Source organism: Anomaloglossus baeobatrachus, chromosome 4, assembly GCF_048569485.1.
Source record: "Anomaloglossus baeobatrachus isolate aAnoBae1 chromosome 4, aAnoBae1.hap1, whole genome shotgun sequence".
Classification (NCBI taxonomy): domain Eukaryota; kingdom Metazoa; phylum Chordata; class Amphibia; order Anura; family Aromobatidae; genus Anomaloglossus; species Anomaloglossus baeobatrachus.
Window position 1 is genome coordinate 320,188,915 of NC_134356.1, and position 27,384 is coordinate 320,216,298.

The 27,384-nt window shown below is 40.7% G+C and overlaps 1 protein-coding gene across 3 annotated transcripts in view; it reads right to left on the bottom strand.

Moving 5' to 3' along the window:
* Positions 1-27,384, bottom strand: part of DOCK4 (dedicator of cytokinesis 4) — a 415,128-nt gene that overhangs the window by 179,804 nt on the left and 207,940 nt on the right. For all 3 annotated transcript variants that reach the window (XM_075345007.1, XM_075345008.1, XM_075345006.1), the window contains exons 15-23: positions 25,968-26,130; positions 25,500-25,606; positions 16,868-17,024; positions 14,999-15,096; positions 14,145-14,228; positions 13,938-14,038; positions 7,105-7,186; positions 6,586-6,756; positions 3,725-3,917 (exon numbers count right to left, since the gene is read on the bottom strand). In XM_075345007.1, the coding sequence (XP_075201122.1) occupies positions 3,725-3,917; positions 6,586-6,756; positions 7,105-7,186; positions 13,938-14,038; positions 14,145-14,228; positions 14,999-15,096; positions 16,868-17,024; positions 25,500-25,606; positions 25,968-26,130 (1,156 nt within the window). The remainder of the gene's footprint in view (positions 1-3,724; positions 3,918-6,585; positions 6,757-7,104; positions 7,187-13,937; positions 14,039-14,144; positions 14,229-14,998; positions 15,097-16,867; positions 17,025-25,499; positions 25,607-25,967; positions 26,131-27,384) is intronic.

Here is a 27,384-nt window from a genome sequence, read left to right on the forward strand (position 1 = left end):
TGGGGTAATGTTTTTTGAGGTTGATATCAGCTATGTAGTGTGCAAAAACACAGCTGGTATCAAGCCCTGGTGTCTGTAATGGAGAGCTGTCTATCAGACACCCTCCATTACCAGCCAAGTAATACAAAATTAAGCAAAAAAAAAAAATAACACAAGCATACAGAAAAATAAAACAAGACAAAACAAACAAAACACGTACCCTTGTTCACCACTTTAATAAAAGAAAAAAATTCCCATGCAGGTTCAAATTAATCCAGCGATTACAACAAAGTCAACGGAGCATTGTTCTGACACTTTATTGACTTTTCTTACAGGCACTTTCCAGGTCATGATACACTGTGTGAGACCCAGCGCCTCTGAAGAGCAGTGACGATAGTAATATTACTGCTCGTCAAAGTCACAAAGTCATGAAATAGCACAGCATCACCTGGAATGTCTGAAGAGCATTAACTTTACTAATGTCTCCACTCTTCAGAGGTGCCAGGTATCACACAGTGCAGCGTGACCCGAAAGTCCCTGTAAGCAAAGTCTATGGCATATCAGAACAAGACTCCATAGGCTTTGTTCGTCGGAATCGCTGGACTACATCGGACCTGTGTGGTAATTTTTTTATTAATTTTTTAAATAAAAAGTGATGAATGTGGGTGTCTTATTTTATTACTGGTTTCCATTTGTGGACTGCAGCAGATTCAGTGGACTACAGGGAACCTGGGTGGATTTTATTTCTTAATAAAGTAGGGAATGAGGGAAAGTGTTGAGAAGTGTTTATTTCAATTTTTTTTTGTATGTGTGAGTTTTTGGTTTTTTTTTTTTTATTTATTACAGAGTTAGTAATGGGAGTGTCTGATAGACACATCTCCCTTACTAGCACCAGGTCTTTATGTCAGCTATGTCTTTGGACACTACATAGCTGGCATCAACCCCAAAAACAATTATCCCAATTGCCACCACACTAGGACATTGAGAAGAGCTGAGGCAAAGCACCAAAACTGGAGCATCTTCTGATGCTCCATTTCTGGAGTGACTGAGAGCTGCAATTATTCGACTAGGAAGGGCCCAATAACAATGGACCTTCCAAGCTGGATATCAGCTCACAGCTGTCTGCTTTACCTTTGCTGGTTATCAAAAATGGGGTGGTGGGGTGGGGGGGGGGGGGACTCCATGTTTTACTCATTTAATTATTTATTTGGTTAATAGCTGTACAAGCTATCTAACCATTTATCTATTAGCCACCTTTAATCTCTTTAGCCATCCCTCTCTCTATTTTTGAAGATCTTTAACACATAAAAAACATTAATTTTATTGTCATAAGTTTTTTTAAGATACGTAACACAGATGTCACATAGTGGTCATACACGTACACATGGATGACACACAGATAGTGCATGGATTACACACAGATGGCACACACAGACACGGATGACACACATGTACACTTTGATGGTCAAAACGGAATATGCCACACTTGCATTTTTTTATATATACACTAGTGAAGGGGGCCTAAAGCACACTGTAGCCCCTATTTTCAGCATGAAAGCAGCAAAATAAGTTAATTAGCCCTATTATAAAAATGCATCCAAATCACATTTCTATGTAAAGAAAAACAAAACACGTTTAGTTACTATTTAATCTGACAAAAAAGTCATGTTGTCCTACTACGGTAGGTCTGGGAACAGATTACTTTAACAATCAAAACATTTGATGACAATTACTGTTTTCTTAGCGGTTAGTCTTTATTGTTACAGTTTTCTTATTGTTGGTTAGTTTTTATTGCATCAGTTTTTATTGTTTACTTTGATTAGATTTTCAGATTTTTCCCCCCACTTTAGTGTCTTGGTGCCTGTTGCTATAAAGGATTACGGAATGAAAGTTAATTTTGCTTTGAAATTAAGGTTTGCAATACACCTGAGTGCATATACCGAAGTATCTTGGTAATTCATTATTTTATTTAATTGAAAAGCAACATTCTTCTGGGGTTGACTAAATAAAGCCGTTAAAGCTTATAGACCAAAATCTTCCTGGAGAGCAAGAAACAACAAAAATACATATCATTAAAGGCTTGTTCTAATCTTGGTCTTTCATGGCTGAAATGGGAATAACCTGGGCCAAGAGGATTGTGTAACTTCTAAAAATGTATACTGGACTTGTGTAGATCACCTGCGCTCTGCAGATTTCTTAACCCTCACCAATGCTATTCAAGTGTCCGGGACCTAGTTGCAGTTTACTGCTGTCTCAAACATGAATAGCAGAAACGGACAAACCCTTTCAATTAAAGTAATCTTCAACTTACAAGGTGGCCACAAAATAACCTAGGTGTTTGGAGCCATGTGCAGACTTACCCAGTGGACAGATTTGGCTGTAAATTGGTATTTATGCTATTCAAGGCATGGGGAAACGGAAGGCATCTTAAAAAAAAATTTGATGACACATTTTGAGGTAGCAAAGTTACTGAGTGTTCAGCCAGGGAGCGGAGAACTTTCCACACTGTGCTGTACGGAAGAAAGCCCCAATTGCCTGGAAACACTGCGTGCACTGCTGTTCCCGGCAGGGTTGTTCAGGCCCTGTTCCACGACAGTAGTAGCAAAGTCCTCCATAACTTCTCTGCTTACCGGTCGTCACCCGCGCCCTGGCTGAACACTCCGTAACCCTGTTGCCTCAAAACGTGTCATCATCTGTCTCAGCGAAGTTTTGGCATAACAATTTTTATAAGATAACTTCCGTTTCCCTATGCCTTGAATAGCATACATACCAATTTTCAGCCAATTCTGTCCACTGGGTAAATCATCTTTAAATCCCTATTTTAAGAAAGCGAACCACTTGGTAACCTTCATTTCATACAGAAGTCATATTTGCTCTATTTAATCCCTGAGATTTTGGGAATGTAAGTATATGTAGACAAGCAAACACTAAAGGGTGCTTTACACGCTGCCACATTGCTAACAATATATTGTCGGGGTCACGTTGTTAGTGACGCACATACGGCGCCGTTAGCGACATCGCAGCGTGTGACACCAAGGAGTGACGATCAACGATCGCAAAAGTGTCAAAAATTGTTGATCGTTGACACGTCGCTCCTTTCATTAATATCGTTGCTGCTGCAGGTACGATGTTGTTTGTTGTTCCTGCGGCAGCACACATCGCTATGTGTGACACCGCAGGAACGAAGAACATCTCCTTACCTGAGTCCACCGGCAATGAGGAATGAAGGAGGTGGGCGGCATGTTCCGGCCGCTTATCTCCGCCCCTCCTCTGCTATTGGGCGGCCGCTTAGTGACGCCGCAGTGACGTCGCTATGACGCCAAACGCACTTCCCCCTTAAAGGAGGGATTGTTCAGCGGTCACAACAACGTCACTGAAAAGGTATGTGCGTGTGACGCTGCCGTAGTGATAATGTTCGCTACGGCAGCGATCACCAAATGTCGCACGAACGACGGGGGCGGGTGCTATTGTGCACGACATCGCTAGCTATCTCTAGCGATGTTGCGGTGTGTATAGCACCCCATAAGTCTCATATATAAACTCTACACACATTACACTTTTATTTTTAGTGTGAGCTTGGAACCTCGAATATAAATTTGATTAAGGTGCCTATGTTAGCAAAGACCAGGAGTGATGGGGGGGGTATAATAATTTTGTTTTATAGTTCAGTTTTTTGTGTTTGCCAAGAATACTTGCCCTGGCAGAGAAAGGGGTTAACATGGTGAATATGTCTCACTGCCCTTACCAGGATTGCTGTAGAGCTCACTCTCCACCGTCTTTGCAATACATTGAAGCTTAATTTCCTGAAGGGAGTCATCCGCATGCATGATTGTTGGCAGGCTGCCCAGAGTGTCATGCACCAAGTTTGCGACTTCCCGAACATCAAACAGCTTCAGCAGCTCTGAGTATACGGCTGGGAAAGAATTCAGAAACACCGCCTGGAGAAATATGGAAATACAAGGAATTAGTCAGAGGACAGTCTAATGATTAGAATCTCATATTTATCACACTGATAATTAAAACTTATGGAAACTGTTCAGAATTGTCAGTTCATCTCCCCAATAATAACAACATATACAATTTTAATTGTGCACTTCAAGAGAATCCAGTGTGATTGATATAAAAGAGATCAGAAGTCAGGCTGGCGTGTCTACGTAACTGAGCTGCCGAGTCATCTGCTCTTCAGTCACTAAGCGCAGATCTGGACAGCCGAGTTCAAAGAGGAAGGTATTCCAAGAAACTAAAACAATAAGCCCCTGAGAATAACCAGCTAGGTAGGTGATACCTTACTCTTATTTTAGGAGATGATCTAGGTCTTAAAATATCCATCAAGACAATTCGGCATATATGTGGTTGTAGTACCAGAAAGGTGGATAAGAGTTTACCAAATGTCATCCATAGGCTGTGTGTTTTTTTTTTTTTTTTATCTACAGCATGTCACTTTATGCAACTTATTTGCAAAGTCTACGGCGAAATCCATACCAAAAATACTGGGAGATCAACAACAAGGTCCCGTTCATAGACGTGTTTACATCAGAAATCTGGTGTAAAACACTAAAATTTTGCAACTTCTTAAAGTAAAAAAACATGTGACTTTGTGTGGGGCTGGGGAAAAACGCAGCAACACCTGCGCATTAATTCATGACGGCTTGTGACTAGAAATGGGTGGACCCGGACTGTAAAAGTCTGGATCTGCGTAGTTTCAAATGTGCCCGATTGCTGGGCCCGGGAATCTCAGGGAATTCGGGCTGTTGACCTGAATCCGGCTTTGGAAAATAAAAAAAAAAAAATTAAAAAAAAAATGAAGGAAAAATAAATAAAATAAGAATGAAGCAAGTGATTCATACTTACCGAGTCTCAGGCGTGGTTGTACACTGCTCCCGCAGCTGCAGATTCACTTCCGGGGCTGCGCATTATCGCTCATCCATATGCACTGCTTTCCTCACCCACAGGCCGTCCTCACATCTGTGATTGGTTGCAGTCAGATGCGTCCCCAGCCTGTGTGACCACGTCAGACTGCAACCAATCACAGGTGCTGTCTGAAGTTCAATATTGTGGTGTAAAATAAATAAATAAAACAATTGGAGTAGAGTTTTTATTATGATGCCCAGCACAGATAAAGAATATGGCTACAGGCTGCAGCCCCCAAGCCATGCGCTTATTTTTGCTGTGTATCAAAATAGGAGAAACCTAGCATGCGTTTTTTTTTTTTATTGTTTAAATTATTTTAAAAAACAATGTGTGGTACCTCCCCAAATTTTGATACCCAGCCATGAAAAGGCCGACAGCTGGAGGGCTGGTATTCTCAGACTGGGGAGAACCCTGCTTATTGGGCCACTCCCAGCCTAAAAATAGCAGCCTGCAGCCACTCAGGATTGTTGCATTCATTAGATGTGACAATCCCAAACTTTACCCATCTCTTCGGGATTGCCCTGGTGCAGTGGCAAATCGGGGTAATGAGGGACGGAACCAATTTTTTTTTTTTTTTTTTTTTAAACCCTGTTAGACTCGCCGATCCCATTTATCTGAGAGTCCACCCTTCACTACCTGTGATGTACCTTACGCCATAAATCTTACTCAAGTCCAGAACTAGAGTAAGATTTGTAGTGAGATGCCCCTTTTAAGATTTCATTCAATAAGAGGCACCTCTGCCTCCACCACGTCCCCTTCTCAATACTGCCATGAACAACGCAGTTCTTGATGAATCAAGGCCTAAATCTGCACCACTATCCACTACAAATTAGCATCTTTCAGTCTTTTGTTAAGGAATATCCTACAGAACATGTTATTAACATGGTTGATATATTTGCAAAAGAAAAGATAGATTGGAACCGATTATACAATATCAACGCTATACAAATCATTGGATTTGTGTTCTCATGTCGGCAATATCGGTATCACTATTGAGCTCAGTGACTGGCTCCAACCGTCATGTGTTGTAGTCATTATAGCCTTTCATCAAAAACCAGAGGCAAAGAGTCAGCACTAGGCCGAAAGTGGACGTGTAAAGCTTATTTAATGGTTTTTGTAGTCGGTACACCAGAACACAATGGAAAAAAAAATTCCTGAAAAATTCCTTCAAATAGGAATCTGTCAATAAGTTTTGTCACTTAACTTGAGAGCAGCATAAGGTATAGAAAGACCCTCATTCCAGTGATGTACCTCTTACTGGGCTCCTTGGTGAAGTTTTGATAAAATTACTGTTATATCAGCAAGACCTTATCACTAGTGGACTAGTAAGTCTGCTGCCGTATATTCCTCCAAATTGATCTTTGTAAAACCACTGCCCACCACTGATTGGCAGCTTTCGGCCTATGAACAGTGCACACATATCTGTCAAACAGTAGGGTGGGTGGGGTTAGACAGAGCTCAGTATTCAGAGAACTGCTACATCTGCAGCAGATAAAAACAGTGATTTTATCAAAATGACAGCAAGCAGCACAGTAAGTGACATATCGCTGGAATCAGGGTCTCTGCTCATCAGATGGGACAAGCAGAAATCTGATTACAGATTCTTTTTAAGATAATGGTTTTTATTACAGGTTCATAAAAGGCAAAAAGAGAGAAGGGGCTTAATATAAACTGAATTGGAGAAAAATCACCAACCTGTGACTGAGACAAAGCACTTGTTCCTTTGCTTTCTTTAGATAGGAAAAATCGGATTGACATCATAAGTTCCTGAATGCTGCAGTGGAATTCTTCCTCATTTTGTCCACCAGTTGCAAAAGCAAAAAGTTTCCGAGACTGAACAATATACTTAAAAATATATTCTTGTGCCTAAAATATTAATGAAAACGAGACATCAATATTGTAATCATTAGCAATAATAAATGATCAGAATGGGATCTCACTAGAGAAACAGGATTACTGTTAACGACTATTAGACCTGACATGAATTAATTTATGTTTTCAAGATGGTAACAGGTTTGTTTCCCTGTCATTGGGCCTGATAGATACAAGCAATAATCTAGTATAATAGGCTCACTGTCTTTTTGTGATTCGGGCTACTGAAGTTACAAAAAATAGGCCAATTGCCAATTATCACCACATCAAAGTGAAGCAGCATAAATCAGTAACCTGTATGTAAATGAGTGCATGAGTACATGTAATTCTCGCTTCCATTACCTTTAATACCTCCTGGATATGCTCCTGCCGTTCAGCTTCAATTATTCGGTCCACATACCACTTCAGCACTTTTATGAGGTCTCTAAAAGTCAGAAAGTAGGTTAGATTACAGAAAGCCTAAAATCTGCCAAAATAAAATGAGTTTTAACCAGAGCTGTGGAATCGGAGTCAGAGTTGTGGAGTCGGTGTTCATTTTGGTGGAGTCGGTATAAAATGGACCGACTCAGACTCCTAAAATCTATATATATAATTGCCTTATTCTGTCTGTCTTGCTCCAAAATGACGTAATTACAGTGACAACCGTCGCCACAACGCGCGCGCTAAAGAACCTGCAACCAACGGCTCAGCAAACTGAACAGCCTGAACTACGGGCCGACAGAACGACGCCCGACACTGATCCCCGCACCCGCGCGGAACCCCAACTCCCTGGTGAGTGCCGCACCCCCGGGAGCCCACACCGGCAACCAAACCGTCACACACCCAGCGCTCGCCTCCACCCCCCGCACACATTACCCCACTCGGCTCCACCCCCCCTTCCCGCATGTATACACTGGACACACACACACACACAACCTGGATAGTCACCTGTCCCCAGCCATACAGTCCCCGGAACTGACGTCCTCAGCGCCATGGCCCCGCTCGGCTCCACACACCCCCGCACTCAGTCCCCCCGCACACATTACCCTGCTTGGCTCTGCCCCACGCGCCCTCCGCATGTATACACTGAACACACACACACACACACACACACACACACACACACACACACACCTGGATAGTCACCTGTCCCCAGCCATGCAGTCCCCGGCTCTGAAATCCTCAGCGCCATGGCCCCGTTCGGCTACACCCAACCCGCACTCCGTCCCCCGCACACATTAGGCTGCTTCCACAGACGTCGCTAGGCAGGTAAGTCCGTGTGACGGCTCCGTACAATATTGTGCGCCACGGGCAGCGATTTGCCCCTGACGCACAAACAACGGGGGCAGGTACGCTCGCAAGCGATATCGCTAGCGATATCGCTGCGTGTGACGGGGCCTTAAAAGAACGTTTTGCGGGGGTTTTTTTAAATGTTACGCCGGGAAAAGAAGATTTGCGGTCGGGAGGAGAGAAAGAGAGAGCTAACCACAAATGCCCGGAGCGACTGCAGTGAGCCACGCGATTAGCTGTGCCGTCACTCAGGTGACCCGCAGCCACAGCTGCAGTCCTCCACCCGAGAGCTGTGTCCGAGGGTCACCTGAATGAAGGCACAGCTGATCGCGCAGCTCACTTCAGTTGCTGCGTGGAGCTGATCGAGAGCGGTCTACTGACGCTCTTGTCAGCTTCATGTAGCAGAGCTGAAAGCGTCGTGGGACCTCTGTGGATTACATCAGACCTGGAGGGGTATTTGGGGGTTTAATAAAGTGGTGAAAAAGGGTTTTTTTGTCTTTTATTCCAAATAAAGGATTTTTTCGAGTGTATGTGTTTATTTTCTTTAACTTACAGATTAATCATGGAAGGTATCTCGGGGAGACGCCTGCCATGATTAACCTAGGACTTAGTGGCCGCTATGGTCTGCTGCCATTAGCTCCTTATTACCTCGATTGCCCCCGCACCAGGGCAATTCGAGATGAGCCGGGTAGAGTCCCGGGACTGTCGCATCTAATGGATGCGGCAATTCCGAACGGCTAATATTGTTAGGCTGGGGGGCTCCCCATAACGTGGGGCTCCCCATCCGTGTGGCTTTATCTTGGCTGGAATCAAAATTAAGTGGGACCGCACGTCGTTTTTTTTTAAATATTTATTTTACTGCACGATATAGACCCGCCCACCGGCGGCTGTGATTGGTTGCAGTGAGACAGCTGTCATTCAGCGTGGGGGCGGGTCTGACTGCAACCAATCATAGGCGCCGGTAGGCGGGGGAAGCAGGAAATACGAGATTCAATAATGAGCGGCTGGCATTTTCAAAAGAGGAAAAGCTGCCGAAGCTTTGTGACATACGTGCAGAGCTGCGCCCGTGATCGGTGAGTATGAGAGGGGGGGTAGAGACCAGGAGTGATTTTAAACGATTTTGATCATTCTGCTGGACATGCTGAGCATGCTCAGTAGAACATGATGAAATTTGTCAGAGGATTCCGCCGCTTAGCGCATTTCGACGGAATCCGCCACCATAGACAATCAGACACCTTGGCAGATTCCAACGGAATCTGTCAAGGTGCGTTATTTTAACGACCCCAAAAACGCTACAAGTAGCATTCCCTCCGCCCGATGCTGCATCAAAATAACGACTCCGCGTCGTCCAGCGGATGCAACGCAGACACTTGCATTACAGTGCGTCGTCAATACAAGTCTATGGAGAACAGCGCAGTGCGTTAACCGACTGCACTATTCTCCATAGTGGCGGATTGCGCTGAACGAAAGTGTGAAAGCGCCCTTACCCCGCAGGATGGGGGTACATGTCAGGATGGTGGCTGCACCACGATGGGGGCACATAGCAGCATTGGGCCACATTACAGCATCAGCATATTTTTACTTAACTTTACACTGTTCATGGCCTTCTTTCATTACAAGCCATGGACATCATTAAACATTAGACTCATCTATTAAACCTGTTCCTTCTGTTTGTCATTTTAAAACCAATAAACAATTATAAGAATACTAAATTAAACCTAACCCATCCAGTCCATTCATTACCTTATTATTCAATCTGCTAACCTACATACACATTATAGACTACCCGATACGTTAGAATCGGGCCACCTCCTAGTATATAATAAATTGGGTACAGCAGTTCAATGCAAAATGTGCTGAATATTTTTTCATAGGAATTTGGGAAAGTTATGAAATGTCCTATAAATGGCTGTTTTATTCCTGATCTAAGGCTACATTCAAACACAGCATTTTTGCTGCGTTTTTTGAGGATACGTTTGTCAGCTGCAAAAACAGATCAGCTTTTTAAAAAACCACATCACCTGAAAGGTTTTTGAGCTCATAGACAGTGTTTTCAATAGCAAAAGCAGATTAGAAAAATAACGGACAATGCTTCAAACATGATAAGTACAATTAAACTGATGAATGAGATTAATGAACAACAGTTGGAAGAAAATTTAGGATTCAGCATGTGTGAGATGGAAGGCCACAGTGCTGTTCATGTAACTGAGGAACAAACAGATATTACAACAGAAGAACAGCAAAATGATACTTTAGAATTAGATGATCTTGTTGAAGCTGCTTCAAAACGCTTTCATATTCATGACATGCGCTGTGTTGTGCACACGCTGCAGCTGGCAATAAGAGATAGTCTGCAAGAAGGACATGCTGGAAATCTGATTGAAAAAGTGAGGAAATTGGTTATTGCCGCCAGGACCCCTGAAATTGATTTCATCTTCAAGAGACGTGCTGGGAAAGAGGCAATTGCTGATCAACCCACTCGGTGGGGCAGCACTTATTTAATGATAGAGTAATTGCTTGACCTAAAACCATTTCTTATAGATATGGCGAACCCTCAGGTAACCCTAAATGAAGGTCAATGGATACAGGTGGCTGAATTGAAGAAATTGCTTAGTCGCACATTTACCGTGACTAACAAATTACAAGCTGAGGATTTAACTCCTGGCATTTTCATAAGGAGGTGGAAGAACTTGCTATTTTGCCTGTCACAAAGAGGAGGTTTAATCGCAGATGGCATTTCTGCTTCAATGAAACGGAGAGAGACACCGCTATTGGAAAATAAAATTCTTCTGGCAGCTGTTTAGGTGGACCCAAGTCATCCTATACTGCTTGATGATCAACAGCTTACTAAAGGAAAAGCAGCTCTGACTGAGTCAACAATTAGGATGAGTGGCCTCCAGGACTGCCAAGCGCAAGACTTGGGTCCTGACAGTGCTACTGCTGCCATATCTTCAGCCTCATCAGATGAGGAGTTTAACTTCGACAAGTATTTGGATGACATGGAAGAGGCAAAGTGTTGCCGCAAGGAAAAAAAGAGTTCACTCTGTCCCCTATAGCAAGCAGAATGACCAGATTTCAGCAAAATTTTTCACTTGCTCTCAAAGAAATAGAGAACTTCAACCGTTCATCAAAACTGACCGTGCCATGAGGCAATTCCTTTAAATCTGGAAATTGTTAGAGATGTTGCCCATGTGGTTACGGCTTTGCCTCCAACCCAAGTTACTGTAGAGAGGTTGTTCTCTAGCCTTAAAATTATTAGGTCAGATTTGAGACCACCTATGAAGGAGGATCTGATGGAGGCAATTCTATCTCCTAGAACAAATTCATAGACTGCACAATTGTTATTTAGTATGTTTCTGATGAAACGGTTTTCATCGTTGTATATTTTATATATATAAAACGGTTGTATATTAGATTATATATATATATATATATATATATATATATATATATATATATATAATCTATATATATATATATATATATATATATATATATATATATATATATATATATATATATATATATATATATAAATAAAATCTGTATTACATTTTTACAATTTATTACATTTTTTAGTTTTCTAAAGTTGTATTCCAATAAATATATTTTATGTTCTATCTAAATATCTTGATTATTGTATCATAAAAATGATTCAATGTCTGATGTTCACATTGTACTACAATACATTTTTCACTTAAATATATGAAATATATGTGGGAGTCGGAGTTGGTGTAAGGGAAATTGAGGAGTCAGAGTCACAGGTTTGGCTTACTGACTCCACAGCCCTGGTTTTAACAACCTCACAACCGAGCGATTTTCCGGTTTTGTTTTTTTCCTCCCCTTCTTTCAAGTACCATAGTTTTTTATTTTTATGTCCACATAGCCATGTGAGGGATTGTTTCTTGTGGGACAAGTTGTACTTTGAATGACACCATTCATTTTATCATGTGATGCACTAGAAAGCGGGAAAATTTCCAAGTGTGTTGATTTGAGCGATTGGACGATGACGTCTTATCGACCGTCTTATCACTGGGCAGAAGCGCAGTCTGACCCCCCCTCAATGACCACTCTGCTCTGCTTCAATCTAGCTTGGAGACATGAGGAGATCAGTCATTTGGTCATTCTGCTGTAGATCTGCTGGGATTTAGCCTGTGCCACCATTTCTGTTGCTGCTAACTGAAGACTTGAAGGAAGATCATTTCCTGACCTGTACCTGTCCTCTTCTTTTGTTCATAGCCACTCCAAACCATCTCTCCCCCTTTTCCCCCCTCTACCTAACCCCATCCCCCCTTTCTTCTGCCGAGTGCTGATCAGTACTTAATAGTTCAGTTTTTGTCAGTTTTGTGGGGGGTTTTTTGCATCACTTCAGAGCCTGGGTCCTGCAGCTGCCAAGTGATGATCAGTGATGCCCATCACTGATCGGCGTCCATGCTCACTTTTGGCTAGGATTTTTTTTTTCCCCCTTTGGCCGCCAAGTGCTGATCACTTTATAGCTGATCAGTACTTAATATCTCAGTTTTTGACAGTTTTTTTCTTTTGCACCACCTACATGTCTGGTTCCTGCAGCTGCCGGCATCACTGATCGGCATCCAAGCTCACTTTTGGCAAGCACTTTTGTTTTCCTGTACATTTCCTCTCCCCCTGTTGCACCACATCCGTGGGTGGGTCCTGCATCTGCCAAGTGCTGATCAGTGACACACATCACTAAACGGCATCTATGCTCACTTTCGGCCAGGACTTTTTTTTCCCTGTCCACTTTTTTTTCCTCCGTGCATCACCTCTGTGCGTGCGTCCTACAGCCTCTAAGCCACCGATCAGTGACGCCCACACATAACTGATTGGCATCCATGCTTGCTTTTAGCATGGACTTGGTTTCTGTTAATTTTATTTGCTTGTGCACCACCTCAGTACGTACATCCTGCAGACACTGACTAGTGAACGTTTGTTTTCTGCTTCTTTTAAGTGTAAAAATAAGAATCAAATTAAAATTATAGTGCTAGGTTAGGGACAGTAAATATATACTGTAACTATTGGGGTCTGCTGCAGTAGTTTTTACTGAATATAGTCAGGATTTGTGTCAAATACTTGCGGGCGCTCAGCAATTTATTTATTCCGGTCATCTGTTTAGTAATTGTAGTGGAAAATTATTTTACTTATACTACAGTTTTTTTTCTACTGCATGGAATTACTTAGCGTAATTTAGTTGCGGTTGCTCGATAATCAATTTACTGTCGTCCGTTTACCAAGAATGATTTTTATCAAATTTTTATATTCTACTTTTTATTTTATTTTTATATTTTCCTTTCTAGATTAATTTTTTCTCTCTCTTTTTCAATAAAAAAAAAAAGTTTACAACAAAACACACACCCCAGAATAAAAATTTGGCTACTTTACGAAACTTTAACTTTTACTTTAAGAAAAACAACATTTCCCACTCTTTTCGAAGACTATATCCAGCAGAGGAGGCATCCTTGCCTCTGACATAGATAGTGAAGGAGAGGATCCCACCTTCCTTTATTTTTCCTCATCCTCCTCCAATGATGACAAACCCCCACGCAGATGTCCCAGGACAGCAAATAGGCCAGCGCCCACCGTTAGTGAAAATCTAGCATTAGCAACAAACCAGATTTTGACTTTCAGTTACAAACAGTGGAGCTAAAAATTGGACTATTTAGTTCCGATAGACCGTTTTCTTTTAGAATTTGGAAAAATAAAAATAAGGTTCATAAGATGATTTTTTTTTAAATTTTATACAAATTATATTTTCCAGTTTTTTTTTTAAACTCTATTTTGTGTTTTACATTTAAAAGAAAAGAAAAGGGCTGACCGCCTCTCCTGCTGCGAGACACATCTAATGCATGTATGATTTAGAATAAGTAAATAGTATAATACTCATATTGTACCTGTAAGCAAGGGCACCGGAAAAGTGTCCCTCTATATAAGTGTCCATTACTGGTTTAAAGTGCTGGAATTTGCTGTCTTGTAGTAAATTTATTATATGAACCTGAAAACACAAAATATCAACAAAACAAATATTAAGTACCATGACAACTGTATAAACCTTTTAGAACTCCTCAGAGTGGCTAGCCACTACTGCTTACATATCTTACCAAGCAATCGAAGACTTTGGAGCTGTACTTCTGAGAACTTTCATTCAAAATGCCAAACAAGGTGTCCAGTGTATCCTGCAGAAACTGTGGATGGCAAAGGGTGAAGTTTTTACAATCTATACTTTTATGGTATCAAATTAAGGGTTTGTCTGGGTGCTGCATTCTTGATTTGATAAAAAAAATGCACCCTCTGTCAGACTGACAACTGTAAACACTGCGTTTGACAAAAAAAAAAATGCATTTTTGACAGTGTGGCCCCATGGCGATTCAGCTCTGCTACATCCCTGTCCTGTCACAGCAGCACCATACAGCATGACAGGCCGCTAACAGAGCCGCACGATGAGAATGAACTCTGGTGAACCTCTGACATAAATGTGACACAGGCAGTAGTGCGGGGCCCACAGCTGTGACATCAAGGTTCACCCTAGTTCATGGTCATCGCACGGCTCTGTCTCTGTATCGCAGCCTGATTTGCGGTCACAGGTGAAGGACTCACCTGTGACCGCAAATTACCTGAGTGAGGGCTCCACTGATCGCGCAGCTCACTTCAGTTACTCGGGTAATTTGCTGTCACAGGTGGAGAACTCCAGCTGTGGCAACGGGTAACCTGAGTGACGTCACCGCTGATAGCGCGACTCAATTCAGTTGGCCGCTCGCGGTGAGTGTCAGATGTAGCAGTGCTGGAAGAGTTGTGGGACCTAGTTACGTTGGACCTGCAGGGTTGTGTCGGGGTTAATTAAGTGGTGAAAGAGGGTGATTTCTTTTGTCTTTTATTTCAAATAAAGGATTTTTCGGTGTTCGTGTTTATTTACATTCACTTACAGTTTAGTGCGCACATAGCCTAAGCAACTTACTTTCACAATCTCAGAACCGTCAATCTCCTTCAATTTAGATAAGGAGCCAGGGATTTTATCAGGATGCATCCTCCATTTGAGCAGATCCAGCATGTCCCCTAAGGAGTGGTAAAAACGAGAGAAGCAAAATAACATTAATTAGAATGACAACAGATTTTCCAACAATTTATGGAAGTATGTCACCCTCCAAAATTAATATTAGACTACTTAAACGGTTCCAGTATTAGCAGAAAAAGCACCAGCCGCAGACAAAAGCCAAGGAGCAGAAAAAGCACCAGCCGTAGACAGGAGCCAGGGATCAGAGTGTGCCAGCACACACACTGCGAGCACCTGCACTGACACAATGTGGGCACAGCTGGGCTGTTCTAGTGTCAGTATACCACAGATGGAGTTCAGCCAGCTCTACGCATTTAAGCGGCAGGGAACTTGCTGTTAGGCCCTCTTCACATGTCCGTTTTTTCGGTACGTGGCGTTAGTTTCTACATGTACCGTAGACATACACACACGTAGACCTATTAAAATCAATTGGTTTGTTCACATGTCTGTGTTTTAACATGAACAGTGTGTGTGTGTTGTTCACATGTCTGTGTTTTAACATGAACAGTGTGTGTGTGTGTGTGTGTGTGTGTGTGTGTGCGTGTGTGTGTGTGTATGTGTATGTGTATGTGTGCGTGCGGAGCATACTCGTGTCGATGTGTTTCACAAGGCGATATGTCTGCTTTTGACTGGCAGCACAGATGTCACACGGAACGCATACTGATGTGATACGTGTGACATGTACCGTAGAACATCCATTTACTGAAATTAAATGGATTTTTATACCTGCCTGTCTCCAGCACTGCTGTTGCTTCCAGTTCCCGCTCATTATGCCTCATGAATATTCACTGCACTGACTGCGGACCCAGAACCAAGTGTGACAGTAGTGCCAGAGACCGGTAACTATAAAAGTTCATGCTGTCCATGTGCTATACAGATTTTACACCGATAGCAAATGAACAGCACATGGAGAACACACACAGGGACACACGGATGACCAAATGGACCTGTACCACAGAAAGTCACACAAGTGCATTAAATAAACGTACGTGTGAAGGGGGTCTTAATCAGTATAATACAGGTAGTGACACCCCATCAACTATATTGATGTAACAAAACTGGAAACCACAGAATCACCAGCAGGAGTGGTCTGTGACCCCTGTGAGGTGGCTGAGATCGATGCACAGCGGAATAGGCATGTAGCGAGCAACTACCTGCCTGTAAGTTCTTAGCGAGGCTTTGACATTTTCTGAATTTTTGTTTATCTCAGCATTAAGATGGATGTAATTTCAGGTGGCAATTTGTTTTCTTTAAGAAGATGAATCTGTCACATGATTGAACAGATTGGTAAACCATGTACTTTGTCGCTTTAGTCTAGACATCAAAATTTATGAAAACTCCAATCAAGCCCTTAAACTAATCCGGATAAGAAGTGGCCATTATTGCTTTGTTCTTTGTAGAGAAGGCAGGATTCTGTTTCCTAAAGGAAAGATATTGTACCCTAATTAATAACTAAACTTGATTTATTTGGCTTTCTAATTGCGGCATACACCACTGTGCTGAAGATTAACAACTAACATCCATGCATTTAGAAACTGAAGAGGCATTGGCATAAAATCGGTCAATGATCATCATGTGAATAATACACGTCTGTTACCAAGAGCTCTGCGGTACCAGTCTTGGTTTGTCTCTAAAGTAACAGGAAAACACCTCGCCACATAAACCAACAGCAAAACTAGTAATGCCGTGATCAGAGCACTACAAAGCGACATAAAAGGCAGCAAGCATAGCAGCATAGTAAATATTTCATGAAACACTTCTCTAATTCCGTACCGTTTTGCGTTAGCTTGGTTGAACAAAGGAATGAGGTGATCCAAAAAGACTCTTTTGTATTTTTAACAGCTTGATTATTATTTCCGTGTAGATTTCCTTTCAAATATGGAAGTTTGAGGTAGCGGCAGGAATCTTGGAAAACGGTGTTCTCTTCACACTGCAAAAAACAACAAAGTCCAATTGTTCCTGATGTCTGTCAGTCAAACAAATAGAGGACTCTTCTGCAGGGCAGAAGACACGTGTGCTGACATAATAAAAAGGAAGCTTATGCATGTTTCATACAATTCATTTCCTTGACAGGTGCCAGGAACAAAATAAGGGAAATGTTCAAGAAGAATAATATAACTATTACAATGAGGAAAACTACAGCAATACAAAAGTTCTTACAGGGAACTGGTCACTTGGATTTTCCTTTATAAGCTGCGGCCACCATCAATGTGAGCCCTTATATACAGCATTCTAAAATTTACTATATAAGTGTCCAAGCCGCTTAGTAAAAAGCAAAAAAAAAAAAAAAGAGTTTTATAATACTCACCTGCAGGCTGGTCAGGTCTAATGGGCATTGCTACTCTAAATCCAGTGCCAGCTCTATCATGTGCAGTCACCGTCCTCCTTCCCAGTCCCATGTGGAAGACGCGTCCTACATCATCCACACAGAGGACTCCATTGCACTCGTGTGCATGGGCACTTTGATCTGCCTGTCTGATCTAATGGATGCACCAATTCTGGGGTAGCTGTGGGCTGGTCTTTTTAGGCTGGGAAAAGCTCAATAACCATGGACCTTCCCAGCCTGATAATATCAGCCCCCAGCTGTCTGCTTTAACTTTAACTTCTCAAATCTAGGGGGGAACCCACGTCGTTCATTTATTTATTTGACAAATAGCTGTACAAGCTATCTTTGTACACCTTTAAACACATCCAAACCATTCATTTCATTGTCATGCGTTTTTCCGGTATGTGTCACATGGATTATACACACAAATGGACAAAATGGACTATGCAACACGTGCGTTTTTTAAACGAACGGGTGAAGGAGGCCTTAGCTGCTGCCAATCACAGCACTAGCAGTCTGGGAGGGACAGGTGAAAGCGCACATAACATAGCTGGACGGCAAGAAGAAATTTCACATATTGTACTCTGATCGCAACAAATGTGCATATCTCTGCATTGGATTGATGCAGCGTTAAAAAAAATAAATAAATAAAGTAGCAGAATAAGGAGTTCAGCTATTTTTACAAGGTATTTATCTCAATTGACAGGTCCAATTTAATCACTGTTTGCGGTGGCCAACTGTAATTTCTTCATTTGACTTGTCCCGCTAAGGCTATGTGCGCAAGTTGCGTAATTTCATGCATTTACGCTGCATATTGCACTGCAACGTAAACGCATGCGTCCCCAGCACAATCTATGAAGATTGTGCATAATCCATCCGCATGTTGCGTTTGAGAGTGCAGCGTGCTGAAATTTTCATCTAAATCCCTGCACTCAAAAAAGCAACATGTCACTTATTTGGTGCGCTTTGGATGCTGCTCCCACTCTGTCTATGGGAGAGGCAGCATCTAGAGCGCATGAAATCGGCATCTATTCTGCAGACACACTGCATCCATTACACATGCACTGCCAAAACGCTGCAGATTTTTCAGCATGGACACTACGCAACGTGCGCACATAGCCTAACAGTTCTAAAGATAATTTTTTTTAACATAGCCATGAGAGCTTGCTTTTCTGCAAGAGCTCAGACCACAAATGTACTTAAAAACAAGAAAATAAATTCCAAGTGAGTGAGTTGAAATAAGGATTTAAATAAAATCCAATTCCTCCACTGTTTTTATGGTTTTCTTCTTAAGACTTTCATTGTTTAGTAAAAATGACCAAGCAATATAATACTCCATTTCAACGAATAGGGCGATACCAAACTAGGGCACTTTTTTTTTTTTAAATTCTATTTAAGTGGCTTAAAAAATGCTAACTTAATTTTCAGAAACCCATCATTTTTTTTTAATTTTTCCATTTATGAGAGATTGAAGGATTGTTTTTTTACATGCTAATCTGTTTTTAATACCATTGATAACATTTTGTAGAACAAACAATGTTTTGATTACTTGTTAGTGGATTTTTTATTTTTATTTTTTTAATGTATAAAGGACAAGCATGAGGATAAGGTAATTTACGTGTTTCAAGCAGTTGTGCAAACAGAATTGCACAACCTGGTCAATCAGCCAGATTTATGATTAATCTCTTTTATTGAATTTTTATACAAGTGAAGCAAAATTATGAAAGGAGGGAAAAGAAGAAGGAAAAGCAAGGAGAAAGGGCTGTAGGGGTAGGAAAAGACATCAGAATTATAAACTCTCATAGTACAGAGGTCAGATACCATTAATTACGTTTGTCACTGATATTGTAAGTCCAAATCATGACCATAAGGGGTACTTTGCACGCTGCGACATCGCAAGCCGATGCTGCGATGCCGAGCGCGATAGTCCCCGCCCCTGTCGCAGCTGCGATATCCTTGTGATAGCTGCCGTAGCGAACATTATCGCTACGGCAGCTTCACATGGACTCACCTGTCCTGGGACGTCGCTCTGGACGGCGACCCGCCTCCTTATTAAGGGGGCGGGTCGAACGGCGTCACTGCGACGTCACACGGCAGGCGGCCAATAGGAGCAGAGGGGCGGAGATGAGCGGGATGTAAACATCCCACCCACCTTCTCCCTTCCGCATATCCTACGGGAGCCGCGGTGACGCCGGTAGGAGATGTTCCTCACTCCTGCGGCTTCACACACAGCGATGTGTGCTGCTGCTGGAGCGAGGAACATCGGACCATCGCGTCAGCGTAATTATGGATTATGCCGACGCTACACCGATGATACGATTACGACGCTTTTGCGCTCGTTAATCGTATAATCTAGGCTTTACACACTACGATGTCGCCTGCGATGCCGGATGTGCGTCACTTTCAGTTTGACCCCACCGACATCGCCCCTGGATGTCGTAGTGTGCAAAGTACCCCTAAGTCTAAAGAAACAATAGCACCCAATACTCCAACGCCTCAGACTTTTGCTCAGAAAATATTTTGCTTTCAGGTGCACAACACAGATGGTTACTCTAAATTCTATGTTACTGACCCCATATTTGTCATTTGACCAATACCTTTGTATTAAATTATAACATTTCAATTATTAAAGGAATAATAAAAGGAAGGAGAATAAGAATGAGGGAAAAGTAGAAGGGAAAGAAAAGAAACGGTAAAATCAAGACCACGCAGGGTCCAGTGTTCATATATATTCAACTCTAGATCTCTTCAAACATGTAAATCAAAAATCTTATCATTTACTCAGCTTTAACTACGACACCCGTTATAAAGGTTACCCTGAGAACCTTAACTCCACCAACCTCTTGCTATCGGGTGCGTAACAGATTATAATAAACTGAACTCCATGTTTTGGTCTGGAGGGAATCCTGGGTGTTGCTCAGCCAATACATTCGCTATCGTAACTTGTGGAAGCCCGTAACTGATCCATCTATGGGTTCATCCTTCTGGTCAGATAAAACTACAGAAAGCTCTGTGCCATGATATTCTATCTGGTAAGCTCTCAGACTTTTCAATTACTACACTTATGTAAGAACAATAATTTAACACACACACACACACACACACACACACACACACACAGTCAATTTTTCATGTTTTAGTTTCTTTTCCTGCTTTCTTCTCAAGCCATCATTTTGGTTTTTTTCGCTGACATAGTTGGATATTTTGCTATTTTTGTGGTATAAGTTGTAGTTTAGAATTACATCATCATTCATTTTACCACAATTTACTAAACAACAGGGAACAATTACACGTCTGTGAAATGGTGAATAAAAACAAAACAAAATAATTTCCCCATTGTCTTTTGGGTTTTGTTTTTCTGGTGTTCAGTAAAAAGGACCTTGTGCCATAATTCTGCAAAACAGTAGGATTAGAAAAAGTTCTACAAGTTTTAAGTTTTTTTTGTGTATATTTTAACTGATGAAAAAAATCAACCTGGTGGTAATAAATATTAAAAAAAAAAGGTTTGTGTCACCAATTTTTCGTGTGGCATGCAGTAGCTTTAAAAGATACCATTGTGAGGAACATAAATTGTTTTAATCACTTTTCACTGCACTTTTGAAAGGAGGTGGCGTGACCCAAATAAAAAAAAAAAAAGAAAAGAAAACAAAAACTAATTTTGGCGTCTCGATTTCCTTAGGATTGTGTGAGAACAGAAAAAGAAAAAAAAGAAAACAATTATTTGAAATATTTAATTATTTTTAAACAGGGAAGAGAGGGCGTAATTCAAGCTTTTTTTGCATATTTTTTAAAACAATTTAACAACTTTTTCACATTTTTTTTAGTCCACCTTGGGGCATTCATTTTGCAATTCTTGTTCTCTACATTGCAATAATTCAGTTTTGCAGTATAAAGTGAACTTAATGATGGCCTTTGAAGCCCAGCCATATGCTCGGCTTTATAGAACTAGAAAGATGTAGGCAATGGGAGCCGTCATGGCACCTCAAAATCGCATTGTGGGGGAATGTTTGCCTAAATATATATGCCACACCACTACTGCGGCACTTGAATGCTACTGTCAGAGATGAACAGTGGCATTCAAATGGATAAACAGCAGCAATCATAGCTAACTGTGATTGCTGCTAGTAAAGGTAAGATCTGGCTGTATAACACAGTCAGCACTTGCCAGGCATGGTTCAGACTCAGCTCCTGAGCCTGCAAAATACATGCAACATACAGAAATTATCAGGAAGATTTAAAAAAAATGTTACTAGAGTTGTACAAAATATTTGTAGGCTACTGCCAAGTCAGAAGTCCATGGTGGCTGGACCAGAGCAGTATTGCTAACATACTCATTTCTGCCAGTATTCCTTATTATTAAGCCAGGCACAATAGCAAGTGTATGTCATGCCACAATGATGAGGATGTAATGAGATTACAAATCAGAAGAGAAACCAGGGATGCTGGCAGGTAGGACACCGGCTACCAATGTGGCTGTTGACTAGGAGCGCCTACAACTCTTTTTGCTCAACTCTACATGTCACAACATCTAACATGTCTATTTTAGTAAATATTTGCATTTTCTTACAAATCTACGTATTTTAATTATCTTTTACTGCTCCAGGAAATTAACAAATCGACTACTGGGCATTATCATTCCTCTTTTCAAAAGGGTGTGATCCTGCAGTCTGACACGGTCAATAATGACAGCACAGTGACAGAATGTATAGAGACAAACCCTCATCGGTAAACACCTAGTTGTCAATTTATTCATAACAGAGGAATAGCCAAAGGCAGAGAAGAAGATGCTCCAGAATGGTTATATTATGGCAAATATGTGCATCTAGAAAACCAGGCATGTCAAGAAAGCTGACAGCTCCTCTTTAAGATATTTTCCAATTTTATAACCTTCGTGACGTGGCCAATTTTTGCTTTTGTGTTTTAGTTTTTTCCTCCCCTTCTTCCAAGAGCTATAACTTTTATTTTTCTGTTCACATAGAGTTGTGCTCAAAAGTTTGCATACCCCAGCAGATTTTTTTGCTTTCTTTCTTTTTCAGAGAATATGAATGATAGCAAAAAATCTTTTTTTCCCACTCATGGTTAGTCGTTAAGTTAAGCCATTTATTGAGAAACTACTGTGTTTTCCCTTTTTAAATCATAAATGACAACCAAAAACATCTAAATGACCCTGATCAAAAGTTCACATACCCCAGTTCTTAAGACTGTGTATTGCCCCCTCTAACATCAATGACAGCTTAAAGTCTTTTCTATTAGTTGTAGATTAAACTCTTTATTTTCTCAGATGGTAAAGCTGCCCATTCTTCATGGCAAATAGACTCCAGTTCCTGTCAATTCCTGAGCTTTAGTGCATGACCTGCGTGCTTGAGTTCTCCCTAGAGTGGCTCAATGATAATGAGGTCAGGAGACTGAGATAGCCACTCCAGAACCTTCACTTTGTTCTGCTATAGCCAATGACAGATCCACTTGGCCTTGTGTTTTGGATCGCTGTCTGGAACATCCAAGAATGTCCCATGCGCAGCTAACAGGCTGATGAGTTGAAATTTGCCTCCAGTATTTGCTGATACGTGCTGCATTCATCTTTCCTTTAAACTTTGACCAAGTTTCCTGTGCCTTTGTAGCTCACACATCCCCACATCATCAGCGATTCACCTCTGTGCTTTACAGTTGGAATGGTGTTCTATCCATCATGAGCTTTGTTGACACCTCTCCAAATCTAATGTTTAAGGTTGTGGCCAAAAATTATATTTTTGTCTCATCACTGCAAATTACCTTGTTCCAGAAGTTTGGAGGCTTGTCTCTGTGCTGCTTGGCATATTGTAGGTGAGATACTTTGCTGCATTTGCACAGTAATGCCTTTCTTCTAGCTACTCGACCATGCAGATTATTGGTGTTCAAGTGACTTCTTATTGTGCATCTTGAAACAGCCACATCATTAGTTTTCAGTGACTCCTGTATTTCAGCTGATGTTATTGTTGGGTTTTTCTTTGCATTCCGAACAATTTTCCTGGCAGTTGTGGCTGACATTTTTGTTGGTCTACCTGATTTTAGTTTGGTATTTACAGAGCCCCTGGTTTTCCATTTGTTAATCACAGTTTGAACACTGCTGACTGGCATTATCAATTCCTTGGATATCTTTTTGTATCTCTTTCCTGTTTCATACAGTTCAACTAACTTTTCCCATAGATCCATTGACAATTCTTTTGCTTTCCCCATGACTCACAGTCCAGAAATATCTGTGGCTGGATGAAAGATGCAAGAGTCTGTCTGGATCCTAGAAGTTCACACAGGTTTTATGCACACACACTGATTACAAGCAAACAGGTCACAGGTGAGAATGTTACCTTTAATAGCCATTCAAACCCATTTGTGTCAACGTCTGTGCATGTTATCAGGCCAAAATCAGCACGGTATGTGAACTTTTGAACAGGGTCATTTGGATGCCTCTGGTTGTTCTTATGATTTAAAAAGAGAAAACACCATAGTTTGATAATAAATGGCTTCAACCAACCACTAACCATTAGTGGAAACAAAGAATTTGTGTTATCATTCATATTCTCTGAACAAAGGCCAAGAAAGCAAAAAATCAGTCCGTGTATATAAACGTTTCGGTACAACTGTAGTTATATGAGGGCTTGTTCTTTGGGAGACGAGTAAAAAAGACAATACTCATTTTTTACCACATAGCGTACTGTTTTTTGAGGGGGAATATTTTTTATAGTGCACATTTTGTGGTAAGAATGACCTCGCAATACGATTCTGATCATCAGTACGATTACGGCATTTCCAAATATGTCCTTTTTTATTAATTTGGCGGTGAAAACAAAATCAGAAATTTGCCCCCAAAAAATTGGGGTGTTGTGTCACCAGTTTCCAAGATCGATAACATTTACATTTTTCGATCGATGGAGCGGTGTGATGGTTTATTTTTTCTGGAGCAAGACAATGTTTTTATTAATACCATTTTGGAATAGATATGACATTTTGATTGCTTGTTTCATATTTTTTAGGTATTGCAGTGACTAAAAGAAAAATCAATTTCGGCGTTCTTGATTTTTTATGTTCAGTGTTAACCGATTGTGTCGTGTTTATATTTTGACAGAACGAACTTTTATTAATGTCGCAATACTAGGTGTCATTTTTTTTAATTATGTTTATTTTTAGTGTGGCAAAATGGGGGTGATTTGAACTTTTATGGGTTTTTGTTTTTCATTTTCTGTTTTTAAACTTAACTTTTCACTGTTTTAGTAGTCCCCTTAGGGGACTATAACCTGCAATTGTCAGATCACTTCTGCCATATACAGCAATGCCATAGCATTGCTTTATATAGTGAGAAGTCTCCTTTGAAGCCTGACCTCAGGTAGCGTTTCAAAGGAGCGCTGCTATGACAAGCAGGGAGGTCTTCAGCAGACCCCCTTATGTCATAGCAACTCATCGGCATACCAGCGATCACGTCACAGGTCCGTCGATGACAGTTTAAAATGACGCCCTCTATGTCATAGCACGTCAGAGTTCGACAGCAGGAGTTAAGAGGTTAACAATTGCAGGTGGAGCTCCACTAACCCACAATTGTTAGCAGCAGGTCCTGGCTGTAACACACAGCCATTATCTGCCCGGTATAGGACGAGCTCACCCGGTGAACCGTGTCCGATATATGCTGTACATGTACAACGGATGTTGTAAGGGGTGTTTTATTTTAGAAATCATTATTACACATGACAATAACAAACTTTGTAATACATCTAAGTGAAATGCTTATCATGTGATTATTATAAATGAGTGGTCTTTTTAAGGGGATTTCTCTATTGGCTAGAGTAGAACGGCCATTGAAGATGCAGCTCCTGATGTAGAGGAGGATGCTCATTAGTTTCCATCAATTTACTTGATCATGCAACATGTCATGCTCCGCTAATCAATCCCATTAGAACTAATACATGAGAAATAATACTATTTTCCAATAATATATCAGATTCATAAAGGATAAGGCTTATTTACTTGCATTTGACAAGTCTGGCAGGCTAGAATCCATTATAACCATATGACCTCATCAGTTTAGTGTACACACAGCAATTGGTAGAATACCTTGTGCACAATGAGTTCATGTGTGCCATCTGGAAAAGTTCGACCATCTTCTTGCATCAGTGGAATGAATGAAAAGCCAAACAGTTTTTTCTCACCCTTCTCCTTTGCTAAAAACACACACAAACAAAATAAAAATATTTTAATACCAACTCTCATATAGCTAAAATGTGAAGAAAAAACACAAAAAATAAGCTAATTTACAGTAACCCCCTTATTCACGTTGTTTTGTAACAATATTGAAAAAAGGATTTTTAATGACAAAATAAAGAGAAAAAAATACAAAAAAGTAACAAAAACAGGTTTGGAAAGATTAACTACTTCGAACATTTAAATAATTATATTAATGTGATATTTTAATACAATAGGAAATTGTAAGTGGACTTTTTCTCTGAATTGTAAAATATATTTCATGATTAAATGATATCTACCATGAATAGTATTCTTCTTAATAAAGGAAATGATTCTTACTAGAACAATGTCGGAATTCAAATCGGATATGTGATCCTCTAAATTTATCCACAGGAATAGGAAGCTTTAGTAATTCGGCCCATCTAGGACTGTTGTTGTGATATAATACAAATGAATGATACTCGTGAGCAGCTGGTTCTCCTGAACCAAAAGATATAAAATCCTGAATAAAAAAAAAAAAAAAAAAGGGAACATTGCTTAAAGTTTTCACAAATAAGGTTAACAGGAAGTAAGACCTACCCTCCAAAGTGGTCTACATTGACATGTAGGTCATGGGAAACTGAAAACAGTGATACCTTCATATCTGCGATCCTATGTCCTAATTATACTATGTCCAAACAGACATCTTAGCAGAGTGGTCCTTACTGACAGATTGCATTTAATGCAGCTACATAAAAATAAAACAATAACTTGGAGCTACCTCACATAATGTATTGGTGAGATTGCAGAAATATTGATGTCCTGTACGGTATTCATTCATCTGGCATTTTCAACTCATAAGTATAAGTCATAACTATGAGACATGGTGTAAATGTTTGATAGGTGCAGGTCAGATGTGTACTCGGAATATCTGTGTATGCTGGAAGCCTCCAGACACCAGAGTTACCAAACGAGATTATTCCGGTGAGGTCAGAGACCTTCACATGGGATGGCGCTCCAGAAGTAGGACCATATCTCAGAGATTTAAGGTACATCCTGTGAATAGTGTTTAAGCTGCTCACACTAGGTGTTTGACATGGTATATGATTGTACACCGCCATTTGACTGTTTCCTCATTATAAAGACAATTGCTTCAGAAGTGGGAGCCTGTGATACGGGTAGCAATATAGTATTGAGAGGATTGCATTTTGCACCTTCACGCATCTTAGAGGTAACATACAGCACCCGTAGGGACTCCACGAGCGGTTGTACAAAACATTTTTCTATATGCATACGACCTTCATTTGCATCATTTTATGTTAACTTTTTGCTTGCTGGAATGTTTAGCATTATTGTCAGCTATTCAGTATGTAAATTTGTGTAATTAGCATGCCAATAATGCAAATCTTTTTGTTAAATTGAATAAATTGGGGTTATGCATCGTGCATGGATTGTGTCAAGGGAAAAGAATTAGCTACCAATGAAACAAATTTCGTAAACTTCAATGTTTTCATCACTTGTGAGTTTCCCCTTTATTGTTAATTAAATTAGTCCTCATAATACAAGCCACATGGTTTTCATTGTTCAGAACTGAAGACTTAAACGATTAACGGGAAATAATTAGCATTTTAACAGTTTAAAGAGAAGCAGCCGTTTTCATTTTCCCTATCTAGAAAGCAAATATAAAATGCTTCTTATTATTAACGAAAAAGGATGTTGGGTCGAGCTAGATGATATAAAATCAGACGTAACCAGTTAAGGAAAAGATAATCAAATG